The following is an 18,155-nucleotide window of genomic DNA, read 5'->3' as shown; positions in this document are numbered from 1 at the left end:
CGCATTGTCGCTGCAGGGATGAAGTGCCCGTCAGCCAAGGGTCTCTCGGTTCATCTAACCGTTGTCGCCGTTGGAGAGTTGCTACGACAGCTTCTTCCGCATTATGGTCAGCACAGTAACATCTTGACGGTAAGCGGAGCTAGCGGTAGCCAGTATGTTGATAGCTACTAGGTATTTGTTAAGATTCAGGAAGCTTAGAATGATTGTTAAGATGGCTCTTTTATATGGAAGAACCCAGAGGCAAGCGTTGTCATCGTTATATACTGTGCCCGCGACTTTACTGTAGTAAATTGGCCCAAAATCTCTTAGTCGCTTTATCACGGTAATGGTGTTGCTTCCTTGAATCGCAATCTGTGGGGCCTCGGCCATCACGATAAAAGGGATTCAATTACAAGAACTGCTCAGCATTCTCTGTCAACCTTGTGTCTAGTCGCGAATTGGACTGTTCGGGGCTGCCGATGTATGGCTAGGGAAGCTGGCCACGATGAGACATATATTGATCGCGCGGCGTAGTAGCGAGAATCGTAGTGCCCGTCCCAGTGTTAGCAGTAATTATAGCGGTAAGGGTTAGTGCATGCAGCGGCTGTTGAGGATTGCCACCTCTTATATCGCATCCTCGGTGCAACATTCCTCCCCCCTCTAACAAACAGATATAACAGTACATTTAGTTAGTCCAATCCTGACGGCCAATCTTGATCCAGCCTCCTCTCCATCACCATGGTAGGCGTGGCAAACTGCAGATCAACTCCGTGGCCCGAGGAATTCGGCAGCATCCACATGAAGTAGCTAACTTCTTAACGTCATTCATTCATGAGCTTGCCTTGCGTTTGGTTTCGAACTTTTTAGTCAAAATGTATTGAAAGAAATGGAACACAGTCTCGGCCCGAAAATACCGTCTCCAAAAAGGGTATACAGACAGACATTATAAATAGGAAGGAAAATAGGGATCCCAATCAACTTCTAATTATTGCTGCAATCACAATCCAGGTTTAATAACATATCTTTATATATCGAAAATGCAATCTATCAAGACAGTTGGAGTGGTAGGCACTGGTGTTATCGGTGCCAGCTGGACGGCTCTTTTCCTTAGCCGTGGACTCAGGGTCTTAGTGTCTGACCCTGCTCCAGGGGCGAAAGACCGTCTTTTCGTATACCTCCAAGATTCATGGCCGATGCTGAAGCAACTTGGCCTCCATAGTGATGCATCCATATCCAATTGCACCTTCGTGGGCGAAAGCTTGGGTGATCACTGCAGTGAAGTTGATTTCATCCAGGAGGTATAAAATATTTGACCTTGACTCTCGTTCTTTGCTGACAAACTCAAAGAATGTGCCTGAGAGGCCGGATTTAAAACGAAATCTCTTTGCTCTGTTAGATGCGAAAGCGAAAAAAAATGTGGTGATAGCTTCTTCTTCATCGGGTATTCCATCGTCGCAATTTATTAGCGAGTGCCAAAATCCAGAGCGTGTTTTGATTGGCCATCCGTTCAACCCGCCACACTTGGTATTATCCTATACGTGATTGCTCCTCAGAAAATAGCTAATTTATGGTGAAGATGCCACTTGTTGAAGTCGTACCACACGACAAAACCAATTCATACACTGTTGATACTGCCATGTCGTTTTACAAGGCGATGGGTAAAAGCCCTGTCTTAGTGAACCAGGAATGCCCTGGCTTTGTGGCAAACCGACTTCAAGCAGCTCTTGCCAGGGAGGCATACAGCCTCGTTCATCGAGGGATTGTCTCAGCTGAAGCTTGTGGTGAGACTTCATGACTATCACTCCGAATGATCTAAGCTGACAAAATGATGAGATATCTGCGTTACCACGGGCATTGGCCTTCGATGGGCATTTACGGGTCCTTTCATGACCAATGTCCTCGGAGGAGGGGGAGGCAAAGATGGATTTCATCGACTAATCACTCATCTGGGTCCGGGAGTTCAAAGATGGATTGAAGACATGGATGCTCATGCATTCGGTTTCGGCGAGAACGAAATCGAAGAGTTGGACAAAAGTGTACAACACATGTTAGAAAGCACAGATATTGCGAGTGTAGAGAGCCAACGGGACAGAGGTCTTGTCGAACTCATTAAGAGCAAGAAAGCGGCTCCAGCCTCAAGCTAACACCTACCCGGATGCGATTTTCCAATAATTTCGTCTGCCTAGGTAGTTCCGTATCTAGATACTTCTAATCGATCAGTCAATATACATATAGAGATTTCTTTTAACTTTTTTTAATTTTCTTTTAGCTCCTAACGAGAAGATTTTCTCCATCTGCCAATACTTTGGCGGCATAATTAATTCGTGAAACAAAAATCCGTCTTCAAGTATGTCTTATAAACAACCCTACTACGCGATAATATTACATATGGTAAAGAGATCAAGATACATTAAGCAGCGGGTTTTCAACATACTCGCCACGCTCCTTTTCCATATGTTTTTAATCTCCAAGCAGCTGGTAAGAAATCAGAGTAAAGCCTGTCACTCCTTCTGGAGTCTAACGATTGTTGAAGGTGCATGATCCAGTGCTAAACCGGGTATGCGACTTTCGAGCTCTCCACGAGCCCCGCACCTCGGCCCGCGGAATGAAACTCTGCCTCAGTCCATCGCATTTGTCCAAGAGATGCACCAGCTGCTGCATCAAATTTGTTATTCTTCGGTATGTGTGGAAACTTGGAAAATTGAACAGTAGAATTCTAATCCGGATCAGCCGAAGATGAACATGTCTCTCCTTTCTAGCGACATATTCTCGGCTAATATGTCATCTCCGCTGGCTTCATGCATATAATCATCCAGTACATTTAGTTGGGCCCTTGTGTGTTTTTTGGATTGCTCGCGTGAAGATTCTTTGGTATCTTCCGATTTCGTGCCATTTGGCCTCATCTGCTTGGTTAATTACCTAAAATATTGAACACTATGAGGTACCAAATGTGTGGCTTGTGTGCAAATGAACAAACAGCCCAACCACAAGATAAACATCAACTGAAATCAATATAAAAAGATATACAGAGTAGGTTTTCATAGGAACCAATGCCTGCTGCTATTAGTGCTGATGTGCACAGGCATCAAATTAGTAGCCACCTCTTACTAACCAAGCTATGGGAGCATTCACATTCTTCGAGGCTTTGACTAAACACGTGGAAATCTTCTAGGAAAAGTTGGCTAAAGCTATGCTAGAGCATCTCTTGAGATGAATCTTCAATGCCAAGAAATGCTGCGGTCGAAATGGCAATGAGGTACAGATGGTGTAGTCCAACGAGGAGTTGCAGAGTCGTCTCCTAGCCTGACAACTGGACTGAGCAATTGCAACTGCCCCCAATGGCTCTTCTCAAATGTTGTCATAATCGGCGAGTCCTGGGCGAAATACTCTGGATAGACCCTCTTCCAACCATTCATAACCACCATGAGCAGCTCCGAAACGTACTGCGAAGGTTCCATAACTTCCCACTGGAAGGTCTTCTCGTTCTGTTGCACCACCTCTGGTGAATATAACCCAATCTCAGGTAGAAGGGATATCGCATCGGCCGCAACCAGAGAACTGAGTACGCGGTAGGAACCTCCATTGCGCGTGCGATCACGAAGAGCCATCAAAGCCCCGAGAGCTCCGACAAGCCCTGTAGTCATATCTGAAATGGGAAGAGGTGGTAGGATACTGGTTCCATCAGTATAGCCAAGAGAACGTCCGGTAATGAAAGAGGCGCCAGAGGCCGCATCTCCGATTTGCTGCCATCCAGGCCTCTCGTAGAAGGGACCATCAGGCCCGTACGCGTTTTCTTCCACGTAAACAATTCCTTTACCTCGTTTGTTGGCTGTCTCGAGGAGGTGGTTCAAACCGAAGCCTTTTCTCTCCAAGGAACCTGGTCGGAAACCCTGAATAAAAATATCCACATCTTGAACAAGCTCCTCTAGCCGGGCTCGATCATCGTCGTTTGTGAGATCTAGATCAATGGTGCGTACTCCTGCGTTCAACGCCAATTGCAAAGCCTATTGTTCAGAATAGAGTTAGTTAGTGGTACACATCCCCAATTGGAATTATATCTTACGTTTAGATCTGGGAGTTTACTGCAGTTGACGCGAATCACGTCCGCCCCAAATGCAGCCAAAGTAGTTCCGATCACCGGGCCAGCAATGATTCGAACAAGCTCCACAACTTTGATACCGGCCAGTGGGCGCTTGTCTCCCGGCAAGACTGGCAAAGGGGTCGGTGGTGTAGGTACAGCATGGGACTGATGAGAATAATTGACAAAGGGGTGACTCTGCAAGCGCTTCCCCATCAATGTCTTGCTCCATCCTTCTGGAGTGTGGCAGATGCTCCCACAAAATCCATTCTTGAGCATAATCATCTCCAGCTCGTCTGCGGTAAACTTTTGCACTTGCTCGCGAATGAGGTTATAAGCCTCGGCCGGGGACTCGCATTTGGTGGCAGGATCGACACCGATGGCACGGAGGACAGGATCAGCATGGAGGGACCCATGAAGCTGATACCAAACGCTGGGCGTTTTAGTGGGATAGATGGCTGTGGTTCGCAGTCTAAGGGGGTTGTTGAAAACACCCTTTTCAAAATCACGATCGAAGATAGAGGACCCCTTGCCTATCTTCACAAGCTCGCTAACATCTGATCCATTCAGTCGAACGGTCAAGATTGATCCCAGCCAGATTGCAGCTTGATCGGTATTGATGATGACACTCCGATCTGCCACTTCTTGGCCGTCACGTTCGGCAAGCAGTTCATTCGCTACAACACCACACATAGCATGAAGGGCAGCGGCGACGACGGGGGCTTTAAGGGGCCCTGGGATTATAGGTTCATCATGGCCGTGAAATTTGACCGAATCCCACACGTCGCGATTCTTTGTAAAATTTGGTGTCGCATTAGCAAGAATTTCGAAGACTCGACGTGCATCATCGGGAATAGCAAGAAAGCTTTTGTCGACAAAGGTGCCCGGGCCGTAGATCTCCGGGCAGGGAATGGTTGTATGTGTTGCAGGCATTCTGGAAACGACTTAATTTGGGAGAGAAAGTTGAAGATAAAATTGAGCATGAGATGGTAAATAGAATCGTTCTGTGCTACGTATTTATATTCAGATGTACAGGTTTGATCCTAATCCTGATCTGCCAATTCTCCCATAGCGAAATCTCCGAGGACATTTACCCTCTCCCAGCCAATGTCCACTCCAATGTATTGAGGGTGAAATCTGGATTGCTGGTGAATATGAAATAGCACGGTATCTCGGGGATGTTCAACAGTAAACAATTAAGCGGCCCGACCGAATGTAACTGCGCCTACTCTGAAGTAGTGGAACAGGACCTCGGTCCGCGGAAGACCAAGGCGTTTTTTTTTTGTGGAGGGATTGGATAGTGTAAGTGGAATTTACTGGCCTCCTTATTCGTCGCTGATTTCCACTTTTCTTTTTACATCATCAATCTTTTATTTAATATCTTCTTAAACGCATTGAATCGTGAGCATTAGTATAAGACGCTGGCTTTATTAGAGTTTGTTCCTTTTCGCCAAGGAGCCTCGAGCCATTGTTACAGATTCTACAGCAGAAGCCGACGGATGGTTGAATGGGCACCTCATGCAGGAGACTGGTGATTGGAGAGAGAAGAGATCAATCATGGGCGATAGTTTTATTCTAACAGACATTGACTGCCTTCATATCGCACACAGCTCCGTATCTTCCGCGAGGCAATCATGTGATACTGAAGATTTGTCCAATCGGGTGAAAAGTCTTTCATGTTCTCCACTAATCAGGTTGTTCATAACCTTCCTCACTCACCCATAATTCGAAGTCCTCCGAGGTTTGACTTCGCAACAGCATCAAATCCTTGGGCGGTATGTCGGCCAGATCAGCTCCCGATCTCACGCTCCCAACCCGTAGTTACCGCTGCGCAGTTGCCTGTCAGGCTTGCCGACAACGCAAGGTTCGATGCAGCTTGGCCGTTACGGGCAAGCCTTGCATTGGCTGTACACAAGACCGGGCCGAGTGCATTGTGGTCCCAAAGCAGCCAAGAAAGTGAGCATGAACCGATAATCGGAAATTGACACTATATAGTTTTTCTAATCATTACAATTACAGAACTAAGAGAGCGTACCTACAAGCCAATCGCCGCTGTGATACAGGTTCTATGCGGGGTTCTGATGCTATAAACCATCCTTCTTCTGATCACGAATCGAATCTTAGTGTAAGTTCCCCCTCCTTTCCAAATTGATCCGGGTGAAGCAGATCTAATTAGGCGAAAGGTTTCTTCAGCTCCTATCGGCGACTCTGGAGAAGGTGGAGTGTGCAATGAAGTTGATGTTGATACGCCGTCGCTGGAACAATCCCAGAAAGCCAGAGCTACCACCGTTCGCAACGAAGATGAAGGTGACATTGAGAATGAAGAGCAAAACGGGGTTGAGATTGTGACAGCAGCATTTGGGCAATCTCGAGGAAATGGTCAAGTACCTTTTTACAGTGGTGAGTGCATCCGACTTCATGGCCAATAATGACCAAGCTGATCTATTACATAGGGAGCCAGACCGGACCCGCATACACCTTGGATATTTGTTCGCCAGAGAAGCCATTGTCAACACACTTTCTTATCCCATCACGCGCCCGGTCACCTCTCTCTAACGCGGACCGAAGCTATCTTGAAGCGAAGGGAGTACTTACGCTTCCAAAAGCAAAAAGCTGTGAAAGTCTCCTTCGGGCCTACCTTCACCATGTTCATCCTATTATGCCAGTGATTGAGGTTGATCACATCTTAGAATATCAGCACAATGGGAGACTCCACGAATACAATATCCTGTTACTCTGGAGTATTTTTTCCGCTGCAGTCAATGTGAATGCCCTCTGGTGCCCTAGTGCTCATGATATCATGCAGTACTAATCAAGTCACAGTTTGTCTCTCCCGAAGTATATCAGCAGGAGGGATATAAATCTCGAAAGGAAATGAAGGCTTCAATGTATTCCCGCGCCAAAGTGAGTGAACCACGGACCCTGCTTAGCTTGGAAGATCGAGATTGCTTCATTCTTTGAACACACATACTAATTCGCTACATCATACTAGTGCATGTATACCATAAGCGAGGAAACGGATAAAATTGTCCTTATCCAGTCATCTCTACTAATGGGATTCTGGATTTCTGAACGCGATGAATACTTGCAGCCATGGTACTGGACAGGAACCGCAATCAATCTTTGTCAGATGCTGGGATTGCATCGTAATCCAGATTCTTCGAAGTTTAATTGTGGCGTTACGGATCGACAACGGTGCCTGTGGCGTAGGCTTTGGTGGAGCTCATTCTATCGAGACTGCTGGCTTGGGATGAGTTTTGGAAGGCCACTACGGATTAACCTCGTCGATTGCGACGTGCCTACGCCAATAGCCGCGGACCTACTAATTGATGTCCTAGGGATCCCTGAAAATACATCCGTCGGCTTCCTTCCAAATGATTTGCCCAGGCTGGCCTCATACTGGGTGACATTAGTTGAACTGAGCAAGCAGCTGGGTGCTGTTATTGCCATGAATTATCCACCTCAAAGACCAAAACCAACCGTCCAACAGTTTGAGTCTGTCGAATCAGAGATTCTTAAGTGCACTTTACCTGGGCAGTACGACTCGGGGCTGACCAATCTTGCACGATTCCATTCATTCCATGTTCATTTGCATTACCAGTAAGTCCAAATACCTGGATATTTCGGGATCATTATTGCTAAACAACATGGGAGCAGAGCACTTCTGATCTGTTTGTATCGGCCTTATGGATCGAAATCTCCAGCCGGTCTTGATGCTGCTGAACAAGAAGATTGGCAGCGTAGGATGAGATTGAAAGCTAGCAATGCTGCATCCGAAACCAACGATATCTTCAATGCCCTCGCGGAAGATGGTCTTCTTATATTTTCCGGGCCTATGACGTGAGTATATGTGGATATTTTCCTTTGTCACCCATTTCTTTCTTGACTATCTGCAGTTGACTCGAATAGAATATCTGACATGTCATAGACCCTCACTCTTGGCCGCAGCAATGCAAACGCACATGCATTGTTACAAGTCCGCCGATTCCCTAACAAAACGTCTGACGCTTCATAAACTTGAGATGTGCATGCTCATCATGGAAGAACTTCAAAAAATATATACTGTCGCTTCCCTTTACCGAGGGATCTTCCTTAAGGCCCTGCAACAGATCTGTCCCACATACCAACCAATGATGTCTGCCGCTGACCAGACAGCCAACTCAACTCCAGAAAGCAATTCTAATAACATGAATCACATCAGTGAGGCTGCTCTAAGTCAATCAGCAGCAGGACCTTTCCACAGCATCAACAATAGCACTTTTTCCATGAATACTTCAGAACATGAGACTGGGTTTCTCGGAGATTTTATGGGGTCACTATTTGACGACACTTCAATATTCAGCTTTGGGGATTTATGGAATGTAATGTAACAAGTAGAAGGATAGACTATTAGTTAATTTTACTCTTTCATATAGAAGATGCTTTTCGTTATCGATATTGCGGTTGGAACATTAACAGTCTTCCCTAAGAATGATGATGCGTTACTAGCAATCGCCGCCCTAGGCTTTACCTTCAATTTTTTCTGGGCTACATCGTTCTTATCCGTCTCCGTGCTCTTTCCACCCTAGATTGCCATGCCGAAGCTCCGTAGCCATACCATGGCATACACCGTTACCTACGCTCAGACGATTGCGGTTCACACCACTTCGCTGTGCAACAGCTGACCGACGCCAGTGAGGTTGGCCTTGGAGCTAATACGTATCTCATCTTTGCTGGATATATGGCTTGCGTACTTGTTTGGAGTTCCTTCCTGATGCCAGAGACCAAACGCCATACACATGCCGAGGTCAGGGAGATATACGATAACAAAATCCCTAAGTGGAAACGGAGCTTGTTCGAGACTGTCATCCAGGCAAAGCAGGCCACATTGGCGCCAGAAAAACTCGGTAATGACATTACTGTCATATCATTGTGGCGAACTGGTATCCTACCAATGACACAACAAGTTACAGTGTTGTTTCTAGTATAAGGAGTGTTTGCCATCAGAAATCTGACGCTGTACGTAGATGAATGCATGATACAAGTTTGAGGCGAGATACTTCTTGTCTAAAGACACTGCTTGGAATGCAAAGCCAGAACGGTTGTTTTATTATGCTAGGGGCATTTATCTGGGAAGATATGTAAAAACGAATCAACTGGAGCCACCAATTCTTACCTCTAGAAAAGGCTACCCTTTTCTGTACAGCTGTTCACCAACAACTTCACGTGCCATATCATGTTTTCCTCACTAGTCCCAAAGCCAAATAACCCGCTTAATCTTTTTAGCAAGCAGATCCAATTGAAGTGGTTTTAACAGCCACAAGTTGGCCTCCGATGATAGTATCTCCATTGACTGGTAAACCAAGTCCTCCAGCAGTGACAACATACAGCACATTTTTATCATGTAAGCCGCGACCAAACACACAAGACGTTGGCTCTGCAATTGCAGTCGAATTGACATCGCCAGCGATAATGACTTGTTGACTACCATCGGCAGAGATCATTTCAATTGAGTTTCCGCCTCCAGTTGTTACGAAGATATTACCAGCGCAATCGAACGTGAAGTCATCATATCCATCCAGGGTCGAGAGTGCACTTGCCACAACCGTGACAGGTCCAGAGGGCGTACCGTCTTCATCAATGGGAACTTTAAAGAGCTTTTGCTGGCCCACGTTTGAGAAGAATAACTCGCCATTTCGCACATGTAGTCCGTCAACCCCGGAAGGGGCAAAATGCGGGATTGGAACAGCAGCAGTGAAAGTGTCATTTAATACAGTTGCAACATCTCCCGACCCAATATCCAGTCGATATATCACCCCAGCGCTTAGGTCGCCCATCAGAAGTCTTTGCTGCTTTTGAGATAGCAGAGTGAGGCCGTCCAAAATTTGTGCAGGCGGTATATCGGCGATTTTTGCAACTTTTGGAGTTGAAGATAGCGTCGGCTCTTCGTTTTGTATTGAGATTTTGACTCCATTCAAGTCCACGCTCCATACAGCCCAAGATCCAAGACCTAAATCCCCAGTCTCAAATGAGAAGTTCCCAGTCAGAACAGCAAACCTGTCGGTCTGGTATTCTGCAATGCCAAACACGTCAAGAGAGTCTGTAAACTCATGAATCAAAACCGGCTGTCTGGGGCTGGGAGCCGAGGGGTCAATGGTGAATAGTTGTGGTGTTCCAACAATTGACAAGAGAAGTTCCCCGTTATTTCTAGCAGCGATATTCTCCACCCAAGTATTGTTTGGAAACTCATAAATAAGGGAGATCTGGTCAAGGACTCCAGAGTTTGCGAGAGTTACACGCGATGTGCAGAGAAAGGTACCAAAGGTGGCGAATGACTTGAGTTTCATCTTCGATAATATGGTAATGAGAAAAGATAAGAAGTATGACTTCAACGTATATGATTCAGGTAAATAGTTGAATAATGCTAAATATTAATACGTGTGATGAATATATAGCTGAGCTACAAATTTATATTTGAGATATCGCTACAATTATCGGACTTAAACCCCTATTGCCGTCTTGCCGTCTTACTGCAGCATACCCTGTGGAAGTTACATTTGGAACGGGTGAGTATATGCAAAGTCACGCCCGGCTTATAGATCAACCAGCCATTGATAGAAACAGTGATCAGTATACGTGGTATCTGATGCTGGGACAATATGCCCCTCGGCAAAATCGGAGGAAGTTACTTCCTTCTGCTTACTTTATCTTATATTCTATTACCAAGTTAATATGCACCTCAGCGAAACCGGAGGAAATCATTCCTTCGGCTTACTCCGTGTTACAGTCTGATGCTGGGATAATATGCACCTCATCGAAACTGAAAAAAAAAGATTCACCTCTGATTACTTCATGTTATGGCAAAAGAGGAATAGAGTTATGACGTGGACTTAGCTTTGTACCTGGAAGTCAATAGATATAATTGTATGCGTAAACTATTTAATACTAGAAAAGTCCCTTTCTATATTGCGCTTGAAAGATGATTTATGCTGTGAGCATTGCTGGAAATCTCAATAATTCGCCAATCACGAGTAGCTGAAAGAAAAAGGTGGCAACCTCGAGGGTTAACGTTCTCACAATCACTATAATAATGTCTTCTTTTTTAGAGGTAGGAGCTTGAAAAACACACACATGGATCTCACCGCCATCTACAGTTCCTGGAATTTGTCATCCATTATGTTTGGCCAAAGCCTTGCTCTCGTCCAGGGATGATGGCAAGAGTACTTTGCAGGGGTGGACCTTTGGGCCTTCTGATGTGGTTACTCCTCAAACTCCAGTAGAGTTCCAAACGCAATATACAATTCCGATTTACCACTCTTCAGCTTCTCTACGATTGTTTTTTCTATTGGTAACCTTTTGGCAAACATGAGTGCTTCAAGCCACTCATAAAGGATTCTTCTGGAACCATCTAGCACCAGAGTACCTGACGCACCATGAACAGACCGCGCTCAAGCTCTCCATACATTTTCACTTTGAGCTAAGATTCATGCCCTTCGGGAAAACGAGTCGCACCAGCACACATGGAGTATCCAAGACCTAGATCTTCAAGAAGGCGACTCAACGCTCCGCTGAAAAACTCACTCCGGGTGCCCGAGGGGCTTTATGAAAGGCACAGCCAGAAATACGTCACCCTAAATTGGTAAGTCATAATGAGGTAAAACAACAACGGTTTCGTTTTCCATCGCCATCGAGAATGGAGAACCCATAGAGTGACGAATAGTTTCTTCTCCCACAGATAGCAAGTGAGGTCATATCTCAAAAGGGAAGTCTTTGTAATCTGTTGACCGATACAATAGTGGGAAATCGGCCTGCCTTTCAACTGTTAGATGGGGCCAAATCGTTGAGAAATGCCCTGAAATAGTTCATTAGTGGAATACATGACAAATGCTCTAAACCCTTCTGTAACGATAGGCCATTTGCCCCGATGTATCTATTTTAGGATGGAACTGAAATTGTTATGTTAACATGAAGATACCTAGGTAAGTACCTACTGTAGGAATCATTGCAGATGAGAAAATCGGTCCTAGCCAATTATGTATTAAACTGCAGCATTTGTCTTACAGGGGCTTTTAGCGATTGCAGTGCTAAAACGCACGGCACGGTGCTGTTACGCCCAAACGGTGCTATAGCTCAGTGCTTACGATTGATCTGATCGATACCTACATACCTACATGTAGGTAAGGTGAAAAAGCAGGAACGACAGTGCTTCTTGCAGTAGGTAAATAGATGTAGATGGATAGTCTAGTGTATTAAATCTTGTTTATCTTCTATCTATTTCGCACTCTTCTCGTAAACTCTTCCAATCCCAGCAAGTAATTCGGGCTTAAATCCGACATCATTCAACCGATATCTACAGCGTTTCATCTACTAAATCCACTATAAGCTGCAGCGACTGGAATCCAGCTGGTGATTGGCCTAGCCTGCCGATCCCTACCTAAATAAGTAATAGAACCATTTGACAGTTTCACCGCTTCAAATCACCAAAAGAGCCGAAGTCCCCCATAGTGATATCCATCTTGCTATGATACGTAGGTAGCTCAGATTACATACCGCCGCTGGCACTCATATACGATACCTTTAAAGTACACAGTCATTTAGAAAAACGTCAAAACGCCATCGCAAGCCGTTACTCCGATGGTCGATGATCCTGAGTATATGCCTGATCTCCATATAGCCGAAACTAATGAAGACAAAAATGTGTGAATAGCATCTATAGTGGTATTCGGAAGCTCTATAGTGGACATTCGGAAGCTCTATAGTGGACATTCGGAAGCTCTATGGTGACATTCGGAAGCTCTATAGTGGACATTCGGAAGCTCTATAGTGACATTCGGAGGATCACCAACGCAGAGTAGCATGGAGCGCACGAGCGATAGAACCTCTGGATGTCTCGTCATAAAAATCGAGGGACCATAAGCGGCAATCGCACGGCTGAGAAGATCGAGTTTGCTTCATTGAAAGACCTGTGGGAAGCTGCAGCATCCTGTAATGGTAATGCTGAGTGGATCTGGCGCCGGGGGAAGAAAGTACAATGAGGTCTACTTCGTAAATTTGCGACAAGTGGAAAGGCAGATCCAGACTGTATCCGTTTCCCAAACGCATCCAAATTAATTATTACGTCTCCGTTGTGCCCCCATAGCTCCATTTTCGTGGATTCAAGACAAAGATATGCGTTCCTGAAAGCCTTTGCTTCCAAAACGTTTTCAAGAGCGTGAGGGATGATATTGTCGTAACGGAGGTGACCGTGGGGAGCACATGGCCCCCAAAAGAACCTCTATTTTAAGCACTTGTTTCCACGTGACGTTTTATTCCAGTTTGGCTAGTGCGCTTATGTACAGTCGTTTTAGCTCACCCTTGTTCTCCGCGAATGAATCTCAAGTGTCCTTTTAAATCACAAGGTTTTGACTAGCATCTTGCTTCTTGTATCATTTGTCAAAAAGCACAGCTGAGCTATTGAGTCCCAGGCGCAATATCATGATTCCCACGACTGCACTTGCCAACTCGCTACCGCGTAATATTCTTGGCAAGAAGCATACACGTGCCGGGAGACCTAAAAGTCGAGGTGGCTGCATTTCAGTACGTTTACCCTGTAGAACTGTCAGTAGATGAAATTTCCAGTATCAGTTCAATGGATTATCCCCCAACTGGTACTGAGACTGGATATATAGCGGTTATACAACGCTGTATCATCTATTACTATTATCTTTTGCTTAATAAAATAATCAAGTAGTTTCGCTAACTCATTAGCACTCAAGTGTAAACTGCTGCACCAAAAATGCAACGAAGTAAAGCCAACATGCAATCAATGCCAGAAGTCCGATCGAACCTGTAACTATGGTCCGACCGAGAAGAAGCAACGGAGCGGCATCACACCCCAGAGACGACCGGTCCTTCCCAAGCCGGAGACACATGATGTAGTCACTACGAGATCTCTCTATGTTCGGCCGAGAGCGAGCCCCTTGGAAGCGGATGAGGTCCCGTATTTTGACATGTTCAGGGCGCAGGTTCTCCAAGACTTTACATACACTCCATGTACCCTGTTTTGGAACCGTGTGATCCCTAGAGAATCCATGGGAGACGAGTGCGTGCGATGGTCTGTGTTAAGTATTGGGGCTCTAATGCTGGCACTGCGTTCCCCAAACCCTGAACCCATGGTAAAGCTGCTCGAGGGACGCGGGGACACCATGTATCAGACTGCCATGACGTACCATGCCAAAGCCACCACAGCGCTCCACACAAGGATGCTCAAGGAATTTCACACCATTTCACGCCGGAATGTGTTGATCAACATGTTTTTGCTATTTCTCTTTGAGCTTTTAATAGGAAACACCAAAGCCGCCGATCAGCTGCTGGTGAGCAGCGTTGAGCTATTGAAGCAGAAGCACGACCAACTTGTGGTTGAGATAAATTCGCAACACCATGCACAAGATCTTCACAATTACGTTGCGCCTTCTAACGACGATGGGTTGGACCAAGCTGAACGGATTTTACCTCGGTTTTAGATTTTTCTCAGTTTGACTACCCCCCTTTTCCCCTTGCAGACGACGTGCTGGTCTAGGCTACCATCGCGCCCTATCCCTGGCAATATGCCGACTATTGATACTAGTTTCGAAGAATTCGGAGCAATGTGGAATAGTTTCATCACGCGGGCTGTTATATTTGTTGTCAAAGCCATACAGGAATGTCAAAATGATGACCACTCAGACAAATTTGTGATGCTTTTGGACCATCGGACCACCTTTCTTCAACAGTTGCGGCAATGGGAAGTGGCAATCCTGCTGAGACTAGAAGCGGAGAAAAATCCCATCAGGTCCTATCTTTTCAACATATTTCATATGGGCCAAAAGGTTGTATTCATCCTTATGAGCTGCTGTTATGACGCGACGGAGATGTTATATGATCAGTTCAACTCCACGTTCCGGGAAATTGTCTCTATGGCCTGCTCCTTTGGAGGTACATCGAGGCGCTTTTCACAAATCGAGACTGCTCTCGACATCTATACTCTCCCGGTACTAAATTTCGTGTCGCAAAAATGCAGAGACAAAGCCATCCGCTCAGAAGCACTAGACAGTTTCGATAAGATGACATTGTTAACGCGTAATTGGGATGTCAAGGCTAGTTCGCTGGCTAGACGTCAGCTTATGGCTTTGGAAGAGGAGAGTCAGGATGCTTCGGGTTATATTCCGGCGAGCGGCAGATATGTGTGGACTGGTGCATCATGGGATCAGGATTACTCGAGGCTCCACATTGTATTCACCGGCGTTGTCTCTGGTAAAAACGGGATACGAATACAAAGACATCTAAATATTTGCGTACAGAGTTTGAAGAGTAGGGTAAATAGAGGATCTACAGCGTACTGAAAACGTTATCTTGCCCTTGGTCAATAGTTTACAACTCAGCTCTCAAAATGATATGATCTATCTATAGTTTCCAGTGTGGTTACTACATTGGCATAATAACCCATCCTTTTCACCATGGTAGTTTGCACAATGTTTTGATCCTGTTTCTTACATCTTGTAAGTCTCCGATTGGTTAGGAATACGCACTTCCTGAAATGGCTAGAGGCTCTGCTTTTTACACCTGTGTTAAATATCGCAACTAGTACTGATCTTTATTAGTGCTCTCCATTGGTGCAGTAAAACTAAGCCCAGGTAGTCCACTGACCATCCTTCATTATACGTGACTGCATTTGGTATTGCTGTATACAGAGGAGTAACAATAAAGCAAGTTTAGTCGTGCATCATGAATTCTCATTTTGGCATGCTTTCTTCTCTCGTGTACACTCTATATGAGTATTCCGTATGTTTTCCTTATAAAGATTCGTTATGCATATTTACTGGCAACTGCATTGGACAGAAAAGGAAACTAGAAGCATTTACAGTCTGGTATCCTCCGCGATGAGGATAAACAGTCTTCGACGGTCAACGCAAATCATGTAATGATACTCGAATTTGTAAGCTCTTGATGTAAGCTTACTAGCAAGTTATAAGTGCTGACTAGACAGTTTCTGATGGTTGGGGGATGGTGCGCCTATGCAGTATAAATAAGAATGATTGCAACCTGTTTCAGTGGCTCCAGTTGTTCCAGCTGTTTCAGTTGTCTGCACAATCGTCGATAGTCATCACTCGAATCATGGCTTCCAATTTCAGAATAGTGAAGGCAGCTGCAGTTCAGGCAGAGCCTGTATGGCTTGATCTCGAATCCACGATTGCGAAGACATGCCGGCTGATCAAAGAGGCGGCTTCAAACGGTGCCCAAATTGTGTCATTCCCAGAGGCATTTGTTCCAGGATATCCAGCATGGATTTGGTTTGCATTCCCATCATGTCCTTAAAGGATAGCATAGCTAATACAAAGAATAGGGTGCGTGCAATGGACTTCGAGACGAACATTCGCTACGCTGATAACTCCCTCTCTATTGACTCCGAAGAGATGGAGCGGCTGAAGGCTTGTGCAGCCGAAAATAATATCGTTGTTTGTCTCGGCTATTCTGAGCGAGAAGGGAACTCGTTATATATTGGTCAGTATACTATCGATAATACCGGCGAGCTGGTAATGTCCAGGCGAAAACTTAAGCCTGTTCACATGGAGCGTACCATTTTTGGAGATGGAAATGGTCCTTCCCTAAACAATGTCGCAACGACTGGTGTTGGGAGGGTTGGGCAACTTTCTTGTGCCGTATGTATCTTCAAACCTAATATCTCACCTTTCTTAGGTATTTTTCATCTGGGTTCGATCATCAATTGCTGCTAATCTTCAACCTAGGATCACTTCAACCCACTTCTTGTATATAATACTTATTCTCAGGGAGAAGAAATTCACTGTGCTGCCTGGCCCCCTGTAGCACCCCATCCAGGCGGGCCAGCTCCCTATTCCATGGCAGATGAAGGCAAGCCCGGTTCTTTCTTTATCTGTCACATATTTTGCTAATGAAAAGTAGCTGTTGCATCTTTCTCAAGTGTATACTCTATGCAGGCACAGTGTTTTACTCTCCATTCAACCGCCGTTATCTCGCAACCATCTATCGAAAAACTGGGCGTCGAACAGACTCCGCTGTTTAACCAACCAGGCGGTGGCAATGCCAGGATTTATGGCCCCGACGGACGACTTCTGACTAAAGATTTGCCGCCTTCTGAAGAAGGCATGGTATATGCAGATTTGGATATGAGCTTAATTACTAAGGAGAAGGGTTTCTTGGATAACTGTGGCCACGCTGGAAGACCGGAACTGTTGTGGGTATGTGCTCCCTCGCCTCACTATTTCTCATAATACCCAAGGAGATATCATCTCACGGTCATGCCTTTAATGTACCAAAATGGGTTCAACGCTAACTGTTGGGTATAAAGCTTGGACGCCATGCGTCTCACCAGGGGCCAGTTCGTTCCGCCTAGACGAGATGACGAGATGGGGATGTTGGATATGATAGCATAATTACGCCCTTCAATACAATACTTGAGGATTGGCAATGAGCAATTACCGATGCTGTTAGACAAATTCATCCCAAAGTGCTCAGATGAATCACCATGACATGAAAACATACCATCACGAGACTGTATCAATAGCCGAGCTGCTGCCAAGTCGCGCCAGTTGGCAAAGTGGGGGACATATAGAGTTGACAATTTACGCCATCGGCCCGCCATCATAAGTGTCCATCGGTTCACTATGACTTTTGATTTGCCATGATACTATATTCTTTTCATCCCCGCGACTCATGCTTATGGTCCGGGGTGATGACCAAAGGGCGGAGGTGGCTGTGATCATTCGACCGAGAACGTCGCCACGCGGAATTCCCATTGAGCTATGCCCACTTGGACGCTTGAATGTGGATGGCACCTAGTTTTCAGGTCGGCTATTGAACTTTAGTCACAACACCTTGTCGGCAAGTGGAGAAAAAGATCAGGGAAATATTGGAAAATCACTTGCCGCGGGTATCAAAATCGGCTTTTGCTTTCCCCAGACCCCAGATGTGTGAAAATTAGGAACCCAAGGCAATGGAAACCGCTGGGTTATTGGCGGGTCTTTGTGGGGAGGCACCAAACCCCACAAACTCAGAACTTTCGCTCTCCTTTCTGTCGGCGAATATGTCTAGCTAGTGTAGATGTATAAAACATCCATCATCT

The 18,155-nt window shown here is 45.5% G+C and overlaps 6 protein-coding genes across 6 annotated transcripts; 4 read left to right on the top strand and 2 right to left on the bottom strand.

The window, feature by feature from the left end:
* Positions 1–1,016: 1,016 nt before the first annotated feature.
* M431DRAFT_112956 (hypothetical protein) lies at positions 1,017–2,156 on the top strand (the record flags this gene model as incomplete). Its single annotated transcript, XM_024911860.1, has 4 exons — positions 1,017–1,277; positions 1,327–1,503; positions 1,556–1,760; positions 1,813–2,156. The coding sequence occupies 4 exons, from the start codon at positions 1,017–1,019 to the stop codon at positions 2,121–2,123; spliced, it is 954 nt and encodes a 317-aa protein (XP_024776901.1). The 3' UTR covers positions 2,124–2,156.
* A 1,041-nt stretch (positions 2,157–3,197) lies between these two features.
* M431DRAFT_551542 (hypothetical protein) lies at positions 3,198–4,990 on the bottom strand (the record flags this gene model as incomplete). The annotated part of the gene is made up of 2 exons (XM_024921342.1): positions 3,198–3,983; positions 4,043–4,990. The coding sequence occupies 2 exons, from the start codon at positions 4,988–4,990 to the stop codon at positions 3,198–3,200; spliced, it is 1,734 nt and encodes a 577-aa protein (XP_024776900.1).
* Positions 4,991–5,798: 808 nt separating this feature from the next.
* M431DRAFT_518903 (hypothetical protein) lies at positions 5,799–8,437 on the top strand. Its single transcript, XM_024920378.1, has 8 exons — positions 5,799–6,013; positions 6,077–6,182; positions 6,241–6,457; positions 6,511–6,821; positions 6,881–6,961; positions 7,050–7,657; positions 7,715–7,897; positions 7,986–8,437. Exons 1-8 carry the CDS (start codon positions 5,835–5,837, stop codon positions 8,425–8,427), a joined length of 2,127 nt encoding a protein of 708 aa, XP_024776899.1. The 5' UTR covers positions 5,799–5,834; the 3' UTR covers positions 8,428–8,437.
* Positions 8,438–9,318: 881 nt separating this feature from the next.
* M431DRAFT_80058 (hypothetical protein) lies at positions 9,319–10,383 on the bottom strand (the record flags this gene model as incomplete). The annotated part of the gene is made up of 1 exon (XM_024922895.1): positions 9,319–10,383. One exon carries the CDS (start codon positions 10,381–10,383, stop codon positions 9,319–9,321), a length of 1,065 nt encoding a protein of 354 aa, XP_024776898.1.
* Positions 10,384–13,510: 3,127 nt separating this feature from the next.
* M431DRAFT_551535 (hypothetical protein) lies at positions 13,511–15,435 on the top strand (the record flags this gene model as incomplete). The annotated part of the gene is made up of 3 exons (XM_024921341.1): positions 13,511–13,612; positions 13,792–14,501; positions 14,550–15,435. The coding sequence occupies 3 exons, from the start codon at positions 13,511–13,513 to the stop codon at positions 15,394–15,396; spliced, it is 1,659 nt and encodes a 552-aa protein (XP_024776897.1). The 3' UTR covers positions 15,397–15,435.
* A 733-nt stretch (positions 15,436–16,168) lies between these two features.
* On the top strand, positions 16,169–17,426 carry M431DRAFT_493696 (hypothetical protein; the record flags this gene model as incomplete). Its single annotated transcript, XM_024917145.1, has 5 exons — positions 16,169–16,344; positions 16,398–16,713; positions 16,843–16,924; positions 16,976–17,271; positions 17,382–17,426. The coding sequence occupies 5 exons, from the start codon at positions 16,169–16,171 to the stop codon at positions 17,424–17,426; spliced, it is 915 nt and encodes a 304-aa protein (XP_024776896.1).
* Between the last annotated feature and the right edge of the window lie 729 nt (positions 17,427–18,155).

Source organism: Trichoderma harzianum (genome assembly GCF_003025095.1).
Source record: "Trichoderma harzianum CBS 226.95 unplaced genomic scaffold M431scaffold_4, whole genome shotgun sequence".
NCBI lineage: Eukaryota > Fungi > Ascomycota > Sordariomycetes > Hypocreales > Hypocreaceae > Trichoderma > Trichoderma harzianum.
The sequence above is the reverse complement of the archived record's forward strand: the minus strand, read 5'-3'. Positions and strand labels throughout refer to the sequence as shown.